At 34.7% G+C, this 18,626-nt stretch overlaps 3 protein-coding genes across 3 annotated transcripts in view; 1 reads left to right on the top strand and 2 right to left on the bottom strand.

Annotated features, from left to right (window-relative positions):
* The window catches only part of LOC105347132 (ubiquitin-like FUBI-ribosomal protein eS30 fusion protein), a 169,605-nt gene that overhangs the window by 45,408 nt on the left and 105,571 nt on the right, over positions 1–18,626 (bottom strand). The gene's annotated exons all lie outside the window — the stretch shown is intronic.
* Positions 14–11,205, top strand: LOC105325827 (uncharacterized). Its single transcript, XM_011425543.4, has 10 exons — positions 14–366; positions 4,182–4,309; positions 6,404–6,591; positions 6,997–7,050; positions 8,342–8,492; positions 8,590–8,705; positions 8,794–8,884; positions 9,072–9,584; positions 9,733–9,944; positions 10,246–11,205. Exons 1-10 carry the CDS (start codon positions 350–352, stop codon positions 10,270–10,272), a joined length of 1,497 nt encoding a protein of 498 aa, XP_011423845.3. The 5' UTR covers positions 14–349; the 3' UTR covers positions 10,273–11,205.
* LOC105325828 (ADP-dependent glucokinase) lies at positions 12,208–17,543 on the bottom strand. Its single transcript, XM_011425545.4, has 5 exons — positions 17,315–17,543; positions 16,450–16,675; positions 16,278–16,343; positions 15,396–15,812; positions 12,208–14,490 (listed from the first exon to the last, which is right to left on the bottom strand). Exons 1-5 carry the CDS (start codon positions 17,476–17,478, stop codon positions 13,933–13,935), a joined length of 1,431 nt encoding a protein of 476 aa, XP_011423847.3. The 5' UTR covers positions 17,479–17,543; the 3' UTR covers positions 12,208–13,932.

Genomic DNA, 18,626 nt, shown 5'->3' with positions numbered 1-18,626 from the left:
TCAGCAGCTTAGAAGGGACGCAACTTAAAATCGGCGACATTCTCTCTCACCTGAGGAGAATGACAGTCACAGCTGCACAGGCAGACCAATCGCAGCAAAGTTTGACTGGAATTTGTATCGATTGGGATTCAGGTTTGATTGCATGTCGCAATCGATGACCAGGGCCAGTTTACACGTTTACCTGAGATATGCGGGGACATTTCGGAACAAGAGCGCGTAACGGATTTTATCGATAACAATCGCTTGATTGGACTGGGGTCTTGTAAACAACCCATGTCAAATTGATTATCATAGGTCATGGGTCAACTTGTGATCAATAATAGGTGTTTATATCAGGAGTGAAAGGAAAATGGGAAGGGACGACAGGTAAGAACTATTTTAAATTTCATATTGTTTTTCAAAAATCCATTGACAGCTGTAAATAATTTACCGCGATGCAGTTTGATGATAACTCATCTCGCATATTTGTACGTGCAAATGAATGAGGTAGAAGAGTTAAAAGATTATCGACGCCCATTCACGTGGATTCTGACTAAACATCACTTCATTTACTGCTTGCTTCAAGTCAGCTGACGCAGCGGTTCGTTAATGTCGTACAAACTGGTTCCTTAAGAAGCCTGCGTGTAGCAGGAAATTTTTTAAGATGTCGAACAAGTGTTAATGTACAAATTTAGCACCACTACGTATATGGAAATCAGTTAAGATTGACAAGAACTTGATTGACGTTATCCTACATTGTAAATTTGGGGACATAAGACCAAAAAAAAAAAAAGAAACAATTTTTTAGTGTAACATTTCACCTATGTTCTTTGTATTCCTGTTTTGGGGGTTGTATTATTGCACACAGTCATAATCATGAAGACAATTACATCTGAGTTTTTACGAGCGTGTACCTGCCCCACTCAGGCCCACCTGTCAAACACAGCTCTCGTCCGTCGCGGGAATGACATTCCAGCTCATTGATTCTACCGGTGCCCAGGAGCTAAGTTTTCCCATCGCAGGAACAATGCTACCATATATAACGTTATTTCTTCATACCGCGATGTGTTCAAAAGATTTCTCTTTCGATACATAGACCGAGATGACTGATACGTATGTGTCACAAAGTACGATTTTTACAACAAAACCTGTATCAGCCCAAGGATCAAGCATCAGTTCTGTTACTTTGGCTACAAAGATCTTTTTTTTACAGTTTGAGTTTTAAATTGCTAAACATTTAGATATCTAGTACTTGTTAGAATAAACAAACCAAAAAGCACTATGAACACAACACGCTAAAATAGGTGTTATTCAAATTCCTAAAAACTAATATTCATAATCTGTTTTGCCAGTTATAATTTCAGAGGCAGGGTTCATATTTATTTCACGTTAATTATTAATTACACAGTGTCCTCTTAAATTACAATCACATACATATGGATGATATCTTAAGTGTATATTGTGTAAAATGCCCAGAAGTCATAAACCTTGCATTAAACTGCATTGCATTAATTTGGAAACTAATCTAGAGTTTGAACAATTCAGAAGCCTGATTTTCTGCAATACTAGAGGTCAGCAGCATTTTAAATTTTTCAATTGTCTGTTTATTGAGCACTTCTGTATCGGGGAACAAAAAAAAATCTACTTGTACAAAATTAATGTATATCGTAAAATTAATGAAGGAATAAGGCAGAAGATTCCGGAGCTAAGATTCAAAGGACAGATGTAGCTATGATAATTCTGATCCCTGAATGCCGGTTGATCTGAAACCTGCTTTGAATTAAGTCGTTTACAAGATTATTTTCGTTTGCCCACGGGTTACTTTAACCCTATTCTGATTATCTGCCATTTATCATATGTACTTGTTGTAAAATCAAATAAAATATCCTTAATGAGTTGTTGATGCATGAAGTGTTAAGTACATACAAAGTGTTAAAAGGTTTTGGCTCGTCCGAAGAGTTCTTCACGTTTTTATCCTAACATCTTGTTTGTCACATGTTTGATTTATTTTTGAGTATATACATATATTCTAGATTCATTTTGACCATAAGAAAGGGCACATGTACATTATAGACTTCTAGCCAACTTAAATCAAAATCCTTATATACTAATAAATATGGATGGTAAGCGCGGATCTAAAGGAGGGTCGGGGGATCCGCCTGGAAAGTTCAAACGTATTACATTCACATAGACAAATGATAAAAATAGGTCTCGAACTCCTCCAGGCAAACAAAATTATCCCTCGGGGACCCCCCCCCCCCCTCCCCGAAAGAAATTTCTAAACCCAAGCATAGATGGATTTTCATAAAAAAATCCATTGAAAATGAAATTTATCAGGCATATTTTAAGTGAAACATTGTTTTTCTCTTTCTACAAGGCTTGTAAGAGGAGTTTACGACGAAAGTATATTCAAAATATCTCTTAAAAATTTTCAAATCGCAGAATACATTTATTGTCAACAAAATGCGTTTGAAGTTTTTTAATAAAGGTAAAGTCTGCAATTTTCCTTGTGAATTAATGCCTGATCAGTAAGTTACTGGGCGCTTTACCTAATTGCGATTTGTGAAAAAATATATAAATTACGTTTATTTTGAGGAGAAAAAAGTATGTCACAAAATGAAGGTATCATTAAACTGGAGTATGTTAAAGTGATTTGTAAAAAATGAGCTGATAAGAAATTTGTTTTTCCGAGGACTAGGTCTGACATCAATCAAATATAGTACTTCTATTTTGTGAAAACGATCGAGCGATTAATTTGAATTCGAACTTTATACACTGTACCCAAGCTCTGTCAACACAGGGGGCCAGCGCACCTCCTTATGAAGTAACGTCAAGTAATGATCCCGCCACAGTATCTCAAACACTTCGCGCTGTGTCAATATTTACCGTGATAATGATGGTGGAGAGGGCTTTTTTATAGTTCGTTAAACAGAATGAAATCATAGTAAGTTTTTTTGTATACAACTTTCCCATCATCTATTTCGTGTTTCTATCAAGTTTTGCATTAGTTCTTAACTGTATTGACTGTTGTACACGTACATTAATTAATTTAACCGGCTTGCACATCGGTGTTTTTTTTTTAATCGTGTGGATTCTTCTTATTTCTGCATGCTTCAATCAAATGACGACTTGAATATGGCTTAATTTTAAATTTTAATACCACTGAAATGCTGTTCTGTATGTTGTCGATTTAAAAAAAAAACCCCCAAAAAAACAAAAAAGAAACTTATCTTGATTTTTTTTTTATCAGCAATCAACGCATTGGTGTTACATGATTATGTATCATGTTACATCATATATATACACCTTGTATTAGCAGATCATCAATTTTTGTTAGTATACATACAAAAAATTGAATTAACATCAGGGTGGCCCCCTTTACTTTTATGGGAGCATGGAAAAAATTGAATTGAAAATAAGGAAATAAACAGTGAAATTGAAGTTAAAGGTATACTTGCCCCCCCCCCCCCCCCCCTCCCCGGATCAGGATGCTCACAGTTTTGGAAAGTAACCTTTAACCTTTTTCTGTTTTTTGCTTGTCAAGATTTTTTGCATTAGTCTGGCCCCTTCGCTTTCAAAAACGATGCTACGCACCTGACAACTAAGTGTAAGAGACAAATAACATTAACGAAAACCTGATAAAAGTCAAAGCGACACTTCAAAATAAATAATGTATGGATAACGATATTTATTTCAAATATCATCTGTTAGGTACATATGTAATTAGTGTGTGATCTCACCAAAAGCCATTAATTTCCTATAATATCACTGAACGTTCTTTTATTGAAATCCTGGGTATATATCGATTATTCAGAGTATACATTTAAGACCATTATCCAAGTGAGATGCAAGTATTCCTAATGCAAACTATCGATTTTTTGATTGGGAGTAAAATTCAAGTACGAGTTATTTACTCGCTGATCAAAATCGGTTCCTGATTGAACAAGAATAATGGCCAATAATATGCCTGTTGATTTTACTGATAATTTCTCTTCACCTCAAAGGCGAAACGGGGATTGAAGCTCTTTACAGGAAGCACGAAATACACTCATCTGAAAACTTGTTTTACCTATATACATGATTGTTCAACACAAGATGTTGAGGCTGATGAGAATTTACATGTATATTCATGTACGCACAATGTAAAGTTGTAAAAAGGTATTCAAATGACTTACTTGACTGTAAATGTTTGTTGTTTGTAGTACAAATTGTGTGGAGGCCCACTCCTTTCTAAATGGGCTGTGTATGGAATGTTACGTCATCTTGCTGACCATTCTAGATGTGCTGTGTATCACAACAGAACTCATCATCAGGCTCGGGATAATCAAAGGTATATAAATGTAGACATAATCAAAGGTATATAAATGAAGACAGAAATAATTGTATACATACATGTAGACAAAATCAAAGGTATAGATATGTAGACATAATCAAAGGTATATAAATGAAGACAGAATCGAAGGTACAGCTATGTAGACAGAATCAAAGTTATAGATATGTAGACAGAATCAAAGGTATAGATATGTAGACAGAATCAAAGGTATAGATATGTAGACAGAATCAAAGGTATAGATATATAGACAGAATCAGAGGTATAGATATGCAGACAGAATCGAAAGTATAGATATGCAGACAGAATCAAAGGTATAGATGTGTAGACAGAATCAAAGTATGAATATGTAGACAGAATCAAAGTATGAATATGTAGACAGAATCAAAGTATGAATATGTAGACAGAATCAAAGATGTAGATTTGTAGACAGAATCAAAGGTATAGATATGTAGACAGAATCAAAGGTATAGATATGTAGCAATAATCAACGGTAGATATATGTACAAACAATTGAAATATATATAGAAATGCGATCAGAGGTGACTATACACACAGAATCAAAGGTATAGATATGTAGACAGCATCAAAGAAAGGTATATGTACATACAATAGAAGGTAGATATAGACATACAATCAGAGGTGGATATAGACATAGAATCAAAGGTAAATACACATGTGGATAGATTCAAAGGTAAATATACAGAAAGATTCAAAGGTACATCCAAGCATAGAAAGAAGGGTATGTATATTGATATAATCAAGGGTATATATATATATATATCCTAAAAATCAAAGGTAGATGTAGACATAGATTCAAACGTATAGATATAGACATATAATCTAAGGCAGATATATGCTACGATTCGAATCAAATATAGATGCATGTATATACATAAAATCAAAGGAAGATATATATAATATACATGTAAATAGAATTAGTTTCATATCGACACAGAATCCAAGGTATAGATATATACATAGAATCCAAGGTAGATAGATACATAATATCAAAGATAGGTAAGGTCATAGAGTTAATGGTACAGTAAAACTCGTTTAGTACGAACACGAATATAACGAATTCTCGGATATAGCGAAGTTTAAGTCCCCGGTAAATCCATTGGTCCCTAGGAGTTCGCTATAACCGAGTTTTACTGTATAGATATAAACATGAAACCAGCCCTCATTACAAAGTGAGTCAATCGGATAAAAAGTCACATTTATTATTTACAATGAATAAGAATGGCTCCATTAAGAAAATCAATTATACAAAAAGTTGAGCCGTGTAAAAGCCATTTAATTAAGAGGATTCTATTTTGCTGGATATCAGATTTTGAGAACTTGAAATTTCAATGGAAATAATGACACATTTTTAAAAAAATACTTAACAAAGCACATCGTGTTCTTTGATGCTAAGATTTTTTGGGAGGGGGGGGGGGGGTCGAACAAATAATGGAAAGGTTTTCGACGCTGAGATGAATTTACGGGAATTATTGTGAAGTATTATGATCAATGATCAAAGAGGATTCTATTGGATTTCGCACATATAACTTTTAAAACGGTTGATAGTGACTTGAATTTGACTTCGCACATATAACAATACTTAAAATTAAACATTATTTTGACCTAAAAAATACAGCTAACTCTTAACAGATTTTTTTTTCTCCATTGAATCAACTTTAATTTTTAAACATTGTATTCATCAGTCTCTCGATTAAAAAAAATATTCCACCGTTAGAATGCACATATTTTATTACACGACCAAGAACCAATCTTGTATTATTCAAAGATGTGCAGGGAAAAATCGGGTACTTGCCGTACCTGATACTTGAAACTGACAATAATTATAACAGGTGCTTCCTGAAACTAAATATTCGAATTTTTGATATGCGAATTTTATCGAATATCATTCAGTGTTGACGAATATATCTTTATTGGTACATCCAATGGAATTTATGAATACGATTTTGACATCATTGAATCTGTTGATGTACGATGTAGTATCTCTTAAAAAGAAAATATTCTAAATTTCTCAATAAATTACTTGTTTTTACTCTGCAATGTTTGTATATAACGAATAGTCCACTGTTTTAGACCCAAATGCAGATCCCACCGAGAGTCCAGCATTGGCGACCACCTCCGCCCTGAACCTCACTAACGTGACGTACAAGCCAGACCCCGGGGGCAGCTGCCAGCAGTGTTCCGTGGAGAGTTCAGTGGAGATAGCGCACTGTGTAGCCCACTATACCAGTGTCACCATCTCGTGTGTGTTCACTATAGAAGTAGGTGTCGAAAATTTGTGGCATAATGAAAAAAAAAAAGAATTTAAGAATGAGATAAAATAAAATAAAAAACCCACATAACATATACAGTAAAACACGGTTATAGCGAACACGCTTATAATGAATTGACGCTTACAGCGAAGTGAATTTCATTCCCCAAGTCTCTATTTCATGTTGTAAACTTGACGGATATAACGAATTATGCTTATAACGAAGTTAAATTGGCCGTCCCTGGGACTTCGTTATAAGCGTGTTTTACTGTAATGATGAATGACTGATAAAAAATGATAATTTATAATTAACTAATGGATCTTTGCATTAATTTTTTATATTGATAAAAATGACTTGATTGCAAAGAAGATAAAACCTAATTAATTTTAAATCCTGTCCAATTTTGACACACAGGTGGTATCACGAGTTGTAGCTGGTTGTCCAGGGTGCTGGAAAGATTTTCTAAATGTAAGTCAAAATATTTAAGTGTCAAAGACTTCCACAAGTAAATATTGTAAAAAAAAAATACTAACAAAGCTGAACAAACACAAAATTTAATGTTAAGTGCATAGTTTGATTTTGTTCATAAAATGCAAGTTAGACCTACTGTGTAAGTATTTCCTAAAGTTGTAAGTCATTCAGTGTGGTTATAAAGTACCACATGTAGCAAAGGATTTCGATATCAATTTTATATATAAAAAAAATAATAGCAGATTTCTGAAGAGATCATGTAAACTGTTCTACATGTCCGCGTACGTAGAATTTTACCTGTTAAATTCTCTAAATATCGTGCAAATTTAAAGCTAATAACGACTTTGAAATATTGATATGGTATGTTTATTCTCGATAATACAAATTCTATCACTTCAATGAATGATCGCGGGAAAAATTCACTCACTTAGAAAGCTAACGTCTGCTTTATGTAAATTCTCTGTTATAATTTAAAAATATATAATGTATTTTCATTGCATTTCATGGCCATAACAGCATCCATTATCATATGTATTTTCTCATTATCGTCGTCTTAATCATCATCATCATCATCATCATCATCATAAATGGTTTCTGACAATTGATTTGAGTCAATGGGATGATTTATGTCCTAAACTGTTCAAGCTATTAGAAACTGTTTCCCATCTGAGAGCGAGCGGGTATGACTTTTCAGTCCTTAGCTGCACAAACATTCTGTGCTCAACCAGTTATTGGAACTGTATGGAAAGTGTCCCCATGCGTTAGTTCCTGACAATTAATGGTGGTGTCACACTGGGCGAGGCCTAGCCGTCAGACGGTGTTTATTACCAGTCATACACAATCACTGACCATAAAACAATAATACAATATCACTACACAGATCATACGGACGTTTATAGTTTCTTTGAACCCAAGGACTGCACTGATCTGCGTATTGGACTACTAAACAGATTCGCCCTAGCTTGATTACAAATACTAAGTTCAATCATTACTTAAAGACTATCTATAGATTGTGTCATTTGCTCGAGCAACTCTGCGGTATTTGTAGAAAACCAATTCATATGTATCATTATACGTTGCACATTCGTTTGCAATTTTTGAAAAATATATATGAAGAGTATATGCCAATACTAGTAGTCTAATACGTATTAAAGAAGTCAAAATATATATTATTCCGTTTTTAAAGACGTGTAGTGTAAAAAGAAAATAGTCACTATGCAATTAAAATGAAACGAGATATCAGTTAAAAAAAAAACCCGAAATACATAGTTAGGACTGTCGTTTGTAGGTGTTTGATGGCCTGGTGGTGCTGATGGTCTGTGCTATGGAGCTCCTGTTTACCATCTTCTGGGACGAGGTCCTCTGTTATGATAAGGCGGTGGAGGCAGCCACCTACCTCATTGTCCTACGTTTTTGTCGAATTCCCAGAGCCTGTAGTGGTAAGATATCTTAGATTTCTAACATTATATGAAGCTATTTTTATTTCAGTTAGTAGATACTTAATTAGTACGTGGTTGTTAATTGAATTTACTGTAGTTCGGAAACGAAGATATGCCGAGCGACTGGAGAACGAGATGCATTATCTAAGGAAAGCGAAATCCAAATCGGAGGAACATTCCAGAGAACTGACGACAAAACTGAAAAGACAGCAGGTGAGACTTACCGCCATAAAACAGCAGGTTTTTTGATACATGTATATTAGAAATTTTGATAGACAAATGAACCTTTTTTGTTTTTCAGAGAGAGTTATTTGAATTGCAAAACCGGCTTTCATCAATATCCATGAGTTTCTCCAATGAAAATATTTCCTCTCAATCCATTAGCGATCAGAGTAAGTTTGGTTTATTTTGGATTACTAAGTATCTTAATATTTGTCTGGATAGAGTCGCACGATTCGAATTTTAATCTGGTAATTCATTTGATTTTCCATCGTAGACACATGTGACCACCACCTATTAGTAAGTCGAAGGTCGAAACTCTTACTAACTACTTAAACGTATGCCAATTTTCAAATGTAGGTACTCCCCAGATAAGCAATGGAACCTTACCAAACGGATTTCATACCACCCATCTTGATGAGGTGGACTCCATGACGTCATCAAATACCATTCCCAAACAAGCGGATATTATTACAGAAACCAAAGAAAACGATTCAAAGGAACTAGCCTCAAGGCAAAGTAGTGTGCAATATAGTTCCCTTCTCAGTGAAATAAACTCAAAGCGAGAGCAAATTCACAATAAAAGTCTCAAACAAAAATCAGGGAGCTCTCGCAATACTTCTCCGAAAAAAGAAGCAGAACACCCGGAAGTGATATACTCGAACGCACACGAAACCACCTATATGAACACTACAGGGATGTATGACGGGGGCGGGGGAAGTCCACTCGACAGTAGAGCAGCCGACATTGTGTTCCAGCTGGACAAAATCATTCGTGACAATCAGTCCAATGGTGTCGCAACCGCATTTAGAGATTCTGCACAGTCCGCCCATTCTGTAGAGACGGACGACGACGAAGCGCAGTTAATTAGGAGTAAGCTATATGTACTAGTCATCATTGGCCATTCACAGAATAAACTGATGATATGTGTATCTGATTGTCAATACGTATCGGTGCATTTTTCCAAAATAATTTCAATAGCGACCATATGCAAAAATAATTTTTTCTTTTTTTTTCAAAGGAAGCTACGGAAAGTCCAATAACCACGTCCGGGCCTCTTTTGCCGGGAGGGAGAACAAAGCTTTCAGCATTGGGGAGAAGACCCGGGCCTCGTTCACCGCCCGCGATAGTCGGGCTCATTTTTCAACCCGACAGGATCTCAATGAAGAAGTCAGAATGAGAAATCTGGAGGTCATGGCCGAATACGAAGGGACGAGGACATATCGCAGTGCTGTAAGGATTCTGTAATATCTTGCTTGATGAAATTGATTTCTTGCTGATATTAAGCACATTTTGGCTATTGATGTTTGAGGGGTCTTTATCGTAGCCGCACCGGGCACTAGGCCTATCACTTTTCATCGAATTGACGCCCCCCCCCCCCCAAAAAAAAAAAGATAAATAATTAAAACAATGAATCAAAATTATTTTTACTTGAATATGATTTTACAAATCGCTGTTTGTTTTTCTAACACAGTAAATTACTTTAATAAGCAGTTTATGTCTCTTTATTTGCATCATCTGATTTTTTTTTCAGGAGGGCATTCCACTGACTGACCTTTAGATGTTTTATCCAATCAGAATGCATCTTTAACCTGCTGGACCAGGGACCAACAAAGCGCGAATCTTATTCATGAACAACCTCATTCAAAACTAAATACAATTGTTTCTTTAAATCGTAAGATTTGATCTGAATAGAAATTTTAACCATATATTAGCATATTTTTGCAGAGCACCAAATGATTCTTTTTTTCATGATAAAGAAAAAAAAATCTCATGGATACCCAAGATTGCTATGTAATAAAATTCATGTATGTATCAAACAAGCCCTAAATACACCCATCTTATAACTTACCGTGGCTTGTCTTTGTTGATCAATCTTTCGTTCATATGTCTAATTACCGGTATTTTCTTACCATACATCATATGATAATTAAAAGTGAAAGTATGGTCCAATGTTATATATATATATATTTCTCTGTGATAATATTTTTCGTTACAACTTGTATGTATTTCCATTTGTTGGAGAGAGAGCTGTGACCACGGATAATTAGCAAAGCTGGAATGCAGGTCGTTTAGCGGTGCTCTATAATTAGATTTACATGTAATATTAATTTTCAAGTTACTGTGATTTTACATTGAATAGCAATACATCTTTTGTTTTGGTCCATTTTTTTTTCATTATATTCTTCCATTGAAACATGTTATCCTTCCAAGTTGTACCCATTGATGTGTTTCATTATATATATGAATTAGTATGAATTGATGTTATAACCTACGTGATGACCCCACCTTCTATAGACGGTTCCACTCAGGACCCATACGGCTGGAGTTCAGTATTTAGATGTCTAATTCTATATGTGCTTTCATATTTTTGCATTGTTGTATATTGTAGAGACTATTAAAACTTATTGAATATCATCATTTTTATGGTTAGGTACATTTGTTATAGCAACTATTTTGTTTCAGATTTGTCACAATAAAAAATGTTATCTAATTAACGGGTTTTTTTTTTGCTATTTAAAAAACCTAATTGTAAACTTTACATGCATATAATTTTCTTCATTATTGCAAGCCTGATACTGAATGCTTATATTGGTCTCTGGGGGACGTAACAATAAGCCCTCCTCCATTATAGAAAACGTCACGCATGAAGCATGATCCTAGTATCAATCCACATCTTTATGTACGATCAATACGAAATGTTTGAAATATTGGTTTTCGCTGACCATGAAATTCACAATTTAATTGCAGGACTTCGTTGACATCAGAATCATGCATTTAGTTCTTCTCAAAGCATCACCTCCCCCCCCCCCCCCCAATTTTTGTGCAGCAATGATTTTTCTAAATTTACACACAAAAAATTGAATTAACATGGAGTCCCCCCCCCCCCCCACTTTTATTGGACCTTGTAAAAAATTTGATTTGAAACTAAGGAAATAAAAAGTGAAATTGAACTTAAAGGTATACTTGCCCCCCCCCCCCCCCCCCCCGACGAAGAGGGGTAGGGGTCCAAAATACAGCCAGAGACAAATATAAACATCTTGTGCCAACAAATGGTTGTACATTAATGATCTCCTTTTCTTTTTTTCTGATTTTCAAATGTTGCATTTAAGTCTGTAGCTGCGCAGTTGTAAGTGATTAAAAAGGCATTGATCTCTTCTTGTATGCGTATTTTGCATACAAAACAACATTTAAAACTTCATATTGTTTTTTTATCTTTTGACACGAGTTTTGGTCAGAAACAAGCTAGTTACATATAATGATCCTTAAATGTACAAGATGGCCGCACATCCCCCTTTACTAGAATACTCTTATCTTCCACAGAGTAGATACAACATAAATACATCTCAAATTGCAAATCATTAATACACTATGAAGCCTAAGGCAAGAAAGCATTACTTGTAAATTTTTTAATTTAAAATCCATTTCACAATTTTCTTCTAAAGATGTGAAACATACCGTCAGATTTAAAGTAAATTTTAAAAGAAGGAAAACATTTCATTTAATTCATTTATTTTCTTCATTCAAAGCAGCCACCTTTTGTGTACATTAATATCAACATACTTGTAAATTGATCACCGACAATTGCTCAGCAATGATAAATGTTTAAAGGATTATGATCCAAACTGCTACAATATGCACACACAATAATTAAAAATATTAGTAAATGCATAGGAATGATCACATTAGATGTTCGTGGATTGGATTGTTGTAAACTTGTAAATGAATCGTGTTTGTAGTTCAGTGTGTACCATCTAGGAAAGTACACAAAGTGAACAGGAAAGAAATACTAATCATCCCCCCCCCCCATCCTAAACGTATAGCTCTGACAACAAACAAAGTATAAAATTTTGATGAAGATAAAGGATGATGCTACCTAGCAACAGAACCTGAGGTGAAAAGAGACAAAGAGAATTCTAGTAAAACACAATTACATGTACTCATATAACAAACATGCATGTAACTAATGAGTTTACGCTTAGAGCGAACTCAGTTTCATTCATTTTGTCCAAAATTGCAAATGATATAAACCTGATTAGATACAAATTAGTGTATGACAAATCAACTTCCTTTGTCCCTGGCACTTCACTATAACTGTGTTTTTTGTGACGTACATATACAATGTTACAAATACATGTACATGGAAATTGGAGAGAAAATACATTGGTCCTCGCACTCACATCTTTGTATATATACATTCAATGTTTTCGAACTTTCACAAGGAGATCTTTTAAAAAGTAAATTGAGATATATATTCAACACACACATAGGTACCTGATATTTTTGTACATAGAAAAATCGACAACCAAAAACATTTACAGATTGTGCATAGCATTTCAACAAAAGTGAACCACAAAAATGAACTACACATCCTTCGTTTGTTCTATTTGAAAGTCAATGAAATACAAGTGTACATTAATACTTGACATGGTAAACAATAGACATACAGCAACTTAATGTCATACAACTCATGAGATCTTAGCAACATTCCAAAGATTTCAGCTGTCTTTGGTTTCAAAATCAGCAATGCTTACAGATAACTTCCAATATAAAAAAAAATCACATTCTAACAAATGTATGTACTTAAAAACCTTCTCATTGTGGAGACAGGTAACAGCTGTAACTTGGTAAATGCTTCGTAGTTGCTATCACCTAATACATGTACTTCAAGCTAAAATCCCACTATATGGTAACCCAACAACACATGCTTACTGATGTGAACTATGGAATTAAATTTACTTCTCTATCATAATAAGTCTAATATGTTTAAAGTCTTCAAGGCATCTTCTATGGCTCTCAATTTCAATAATTCATCAGTTGATCACTATCATTTAAAGATTGCTAAATTTTAAGCAAAAAATTAACAAGAGTTTGGTCCTAATACCTTAAGATATACAGTTCACTTCACCAACTTATAAATATTCAAGAGGTTACTTCCATTTAATCAAATCAATTCAACTCAGGTGTCAAATCAAACCTTGACAAAGGTTTGGATGGGAAATCAACACAATTGGATTTGTCCAAGTTTGGATGACCACTCCCCCCCCCCCCCCACCCCCAAAAAATTATTGAACTTCCAACATGTAATAGCACCTTTGAATGCATCATTAATTTCTTTTTAAAAATCCTTTTTAAATAATCCCTCATTTGACTTTCACCATAAATTATACAAGCAGCACTACATCACTTAATTTTTAGTTGTGTCTACTCAATCAGAACATCAGCTGTTGACATTGGACACAAATTCTGAGAACATTAATCCTGTGGCTGATATAGAGTCTCCCAGGCCCACAGTCTTCAGGGGCTGTTTGCATACTAACACTGGACTTAGAGCGAAATGGAACCCTTCCTTTTTCCAGGTTATTATAGGTTTACTTTCATTCAGGGATCTCTCTTTGTCGCCACTGAACAGTTTGAATTTCTCGGGAAATTTGAGTGTCACTAGATCCGGATCTGGAGACTCCACATCACAGGCCTGGATCCCTGCTACTCTCGTTCCTGCTCCCACTGCAGACGGATTGTTGCTCCAGGCCGAGGGGTGGATACCAATTATATGGTAAGTTAAACAATGGAAATGAACCCTCGTTAACTTGTAAGAGGGGTTCTCTTTTGAATGACCATATGTTCTTAAAACCCATAAGATAATATCACTGATTTTATGAATTTCTGGCTGGCCTTGAATGGTGTCAAAATATTCACTATGTGGGCCTTTCGCAGCATGGGACAAAAAAGTAAGTTCTTGTTCATTTAAACCAAGGGAGGAAACTTTTGAAACAATCTGAAAAAGAAAAATACACAGACATGCATTCATTTCAACACTGGAGAATTCTTTTACTGAGCAGACACCTTTCTAACACGGTATTGGTAAACTATACACAAAAGTTGATATCTAATTGTATCATGTGTAGTGTAATGGGGTAAATTTCTTATCTTGAAAAAAATTCAAATGAATACTTGTGAGCTAAGAGTCTAAGACCATTTTTCGTCAAGTACAAGTTTGGTCACTGCTTAATTTGGACCTTTCATTGCAAGGGAGAGAACAGGCTGGTACTGCTATATGTCCATGGCAAAAAATTGGTTCCTGACCGGCAAGCTTAAATTATCATAAGTACTAGAACAAATTTTCTGTATTTTGGTAGTATATTTAAAGCCACAGCTATTGGTTACCATTTATACCTACAACCTGTAGAGCAGGTATTCATAACAAGCATGCATTTCACTCATTTGAAGGCTTTTTTATACCTTATTTACATTATTTCCTCTCATCCCACCCAAGTTTTGTGGCAAGTATACAAAACACCAGGACTGTACATAAAAATTGATGTTTTACTTGTACATGTGTACTTGAATAATTAATGTGTATTTTTAAAGCATTGAATGCTTATATATTTTTGGATGTCGCCAATCCTATAACACATCAGGCTGTGCAGACAAATTGAGTACTGCTCGTTAGTGCGGTATGATAATTTGTCTGCATGGCCTGTTGTGTAATAGGACCAACGACATCCATAAATAAGCATTCAATGTTTATATTTATATTCATATTGATGTTTATTTGTATGAAATATTTGTGCATCGTTGCTTTAAAGCCATTATATATGCTTAGTCAGCGAAATGAATTAACTAATTTTAGTTTAAAGAAATATACATGTATAACCCAAGATAAAAAACCAGTCAACTTACATTGTCAGCAATCTCCTTGACAAACTTCTTATTAACCATGCTTGCCAGCTCTAAATGCACAGGAATGTCATTTGGGACTTTGGCCAGTTCTGCTTGAATCAATGAAAGCTTCTGACTGAAAAACTCTGATGGCTGTCCCTCTAACAGATGAAGCCCCGAGAGTATGATCAGGTCTGGGTGGTAGTTTTGGATGTACTGGAAGAAGGCTTCTATCAGCGTTGCCTTGGAGTTTGATTCATCGTAGCTTGTAATGAATCGGGTTGCCACTGGAGCCCTGTGGGGGCCCCACACCTCTTCTACCTGGTATTCCATGATGAGGTGAACCTCGTCTTTCTCTATGTGGCTGATCTTTGGAACAGTTATGGAGGATGGGAGCAGTTCTTGTAGCTTTGGTCCTACTGGGCCAACTAAATGGAGCTGTTAAACATAATGCATCAAATATACAGTACAATTGTATGAAAAAGCAATCCAATACAGCTCTACACAGCAATCTAATCACAACATTCAATTCGTTAAATTTCCAATGAAAATGTTAGCAAATTTAACAGACATCTCTAAAAAAAAACCCAACAGAGATTTAATGTATTGTTTTGCTGATAAACATTGAAAAATTATGTTAAAATTTCATGAATTTATATACTAATTGACTTTACATCAATATCTACATGTATATCATGAATGGTTGCACACATTAAACTTTAAAGATGAGTTACATTTCACAATAATAATTCAAAATTTCCATAAATTTTGTGTAATTCAAAAATTGTGTAAATAAACATGTAATCTTCATTATCGTGTGCATGTTAAACTGTTCTTCAATTCATTTTAATTTTATTTTTTAAATAAATTGCTAAATACATCTATGTTTAAAAATCTACATACTTCTACTTTGGGGAACACTTGAGCAATTTTATTTCCAATTAACGCTGCATTGCCACCTATGTAAAACTGAAATGAAAAAAAAAATCACATAAAGAAATATATATTAAAATTATGTTATTTGGAAACTTGTTCACTGATGTTAAATTTCAGCAGGCTATTTCCATTATCATACTTTAGGGTTAGATAATTTTTCTGCTTCTGACACAATTTTTCTGAACAGTTTATCATCCATGAATGCTCTCTCTGCTGCTGAACCCTTCCTGAAGAAATGAGAGAAGGTTTCCTGCAGATGGTCCAGCGTATAGAGCTGATCATGGTTAAAGTCATTGCCAGGAGTGATGTTTAACTTTATAAGTAACTCGACACCAGGTACAATGAGATCTACGTTGGAGTTTATCCTGAAATAAAGAGAGACCAAAGACTTCATCAAATGACATTACCAGTCTGTTTGGATGTCGGTTTTTTTTATATATGTAGATAGAAGTGAATAGATCTATGCAAACATGCCACATGTTCGTTTTTTTTATCTTTGAGTAAGGATTATCAAAGAAATGAATCCTGGTAAGACTTTCCCACTGCGAAAGTGATTGCAGTTGATGGAAGAGGGGTGCTCTACAGAATATTCGGAGTACTTAGATACTTTGCGTTTTCATGGTTGTTATTTATACTATACAATGGATTTTTATTACAGTAACAAGTGCCTGCGATGCATGGTGACCCGGCGGCAGTGCTAGGGTTGTCTCAAGACCCGGGGGCAGGGAACTCCCCCCACCTAAAGTGATGCAATTACCCGTTTATTTTTGCATTTCAAACACAATCTAGCTATAAGCTAGACTCCCATACCCCCTTCAATTTTGTTATTTCTTCCTTCTACTTCAATTTTTTAGAGACAACCCCTGATGCACAGAAATAGTTATACTTATGCTATCGTGCGTAGCTTCATAAGCTGACGTGACTGTTTTGAATTAGTTGGATATGCAAAAATGTTAACACGTGTAATTGTGTATACATGTGTGACAAAATACGTGTCACCTTACCCTACGAGTAACTTCCTGAACTGTTTCTTTGGCAAAACAATACTTTCTGACCAAGATGCTATGATTTCTTGTTCAATTTCGTTGTCATTTATCAGCTGCTTTTTGTAAAGAACATAACCAATAACAAGAGAGATTATAAGAACAAATAAAGATTTAACAATCATGGTTATTCGTTTTTCCGAGTGCCGTGGAACTCATCACGGGAAGTAATGGGGCAAGAAAATAGTTCTATATCATAAAGAACATTTCGGATAGAATTGACTTGAAATGAATACTCTTAAATAAATGCAATATTTTACAGCTAAAAAATATATTACAGAGAAGGCTTTCAACACATTATTTTCTTCGATAACTAAACACCAAATCATTGCGCGAATGCATACCATGTCGAACAGGTTGTACTTTCATTATTTCGGGTAAGCTACATAATTAACAAACTCAGTTTAAAAACTTTTAGTTTTCAAAACTCATAGTAGCCTATTTGGGAACTTAGCTAAATAAAGAAATTTGTTCTTATTTCAGATTTAGTAAGAATGTTTCTGTTATTAATAATCTTGTATTTGCAGAAAATGAAGATCACCTGAACCAAAACTTTATAGATCTATAATCTGAAGGCTGATACTGCGTCTGTCCGAACCAGAAATACCATATATACAACAAAGCAGTTATATACGTATAGTCCACATCTGTTAATTGTTCAAACTAAGTTCTGAGACCCAGGAGGAGTTTAATCAAAGTTAAACGTAAAAAGCAACGTGAAAACTAAAGTTCTGAATTGCTGCAATTTGTGATAAATCAGTACAAACATCCGCATGCAATGTGAATGTAAATATAGAAGAATTCTGTAAAAATCTACTGTTAAAACAACTTCAATGCTATAATAACGATATTGCTGCACAACCGTCCTGGTGTTGTAATGTTTAGGTTTGACCGTCGGACAAATCGGTTGGACCCCAAATATATATATAACCCGCGTTAGTGGGATATGTAATTTTTTTCTGCAATGATCGCTACCTTCATAACCCGCATGAATCATTAAAGAAAGCATTTTATTGCTTATATTAACATCTTTCTTCTAACTAAGTAATAAATTGAGCGTAAAAAGTAAGTAAAATTCACTTAATTACTGTTAATGTACATAAGTACGTTAGCTAAAAGAAACAGCCAAATTTCCTCTTGTGAAACTTTGAGTCTGACGTCATCATGGTTATTTCGTGCAGTCCGTGATTTTTCTTAGGTAGTTGTAGGTTTGGATCAATCGATAAACAGGGCGTGTCAATTTTTGTCCTGTCGCTTTCTTGTCAGTTTCAGC

This window comes from Magallana gigas, chromosome 6 (assembly GCF_963853765.1).
Source record: "Magallana gigas chromosome 6, xbMagGiga1.1, whole genome shotgun sequence".
NCBI lineage: Eukaryota > Metazoa > Mollusca > Bivalvia > Ostreida > Ostreidae > Magallana > Magallana gigas.
The sequence above is the reverse complement of the archived record's forward strand: the minus strand, read 5'-3'. Positions and strand labels throughout refer to the sequence as shown.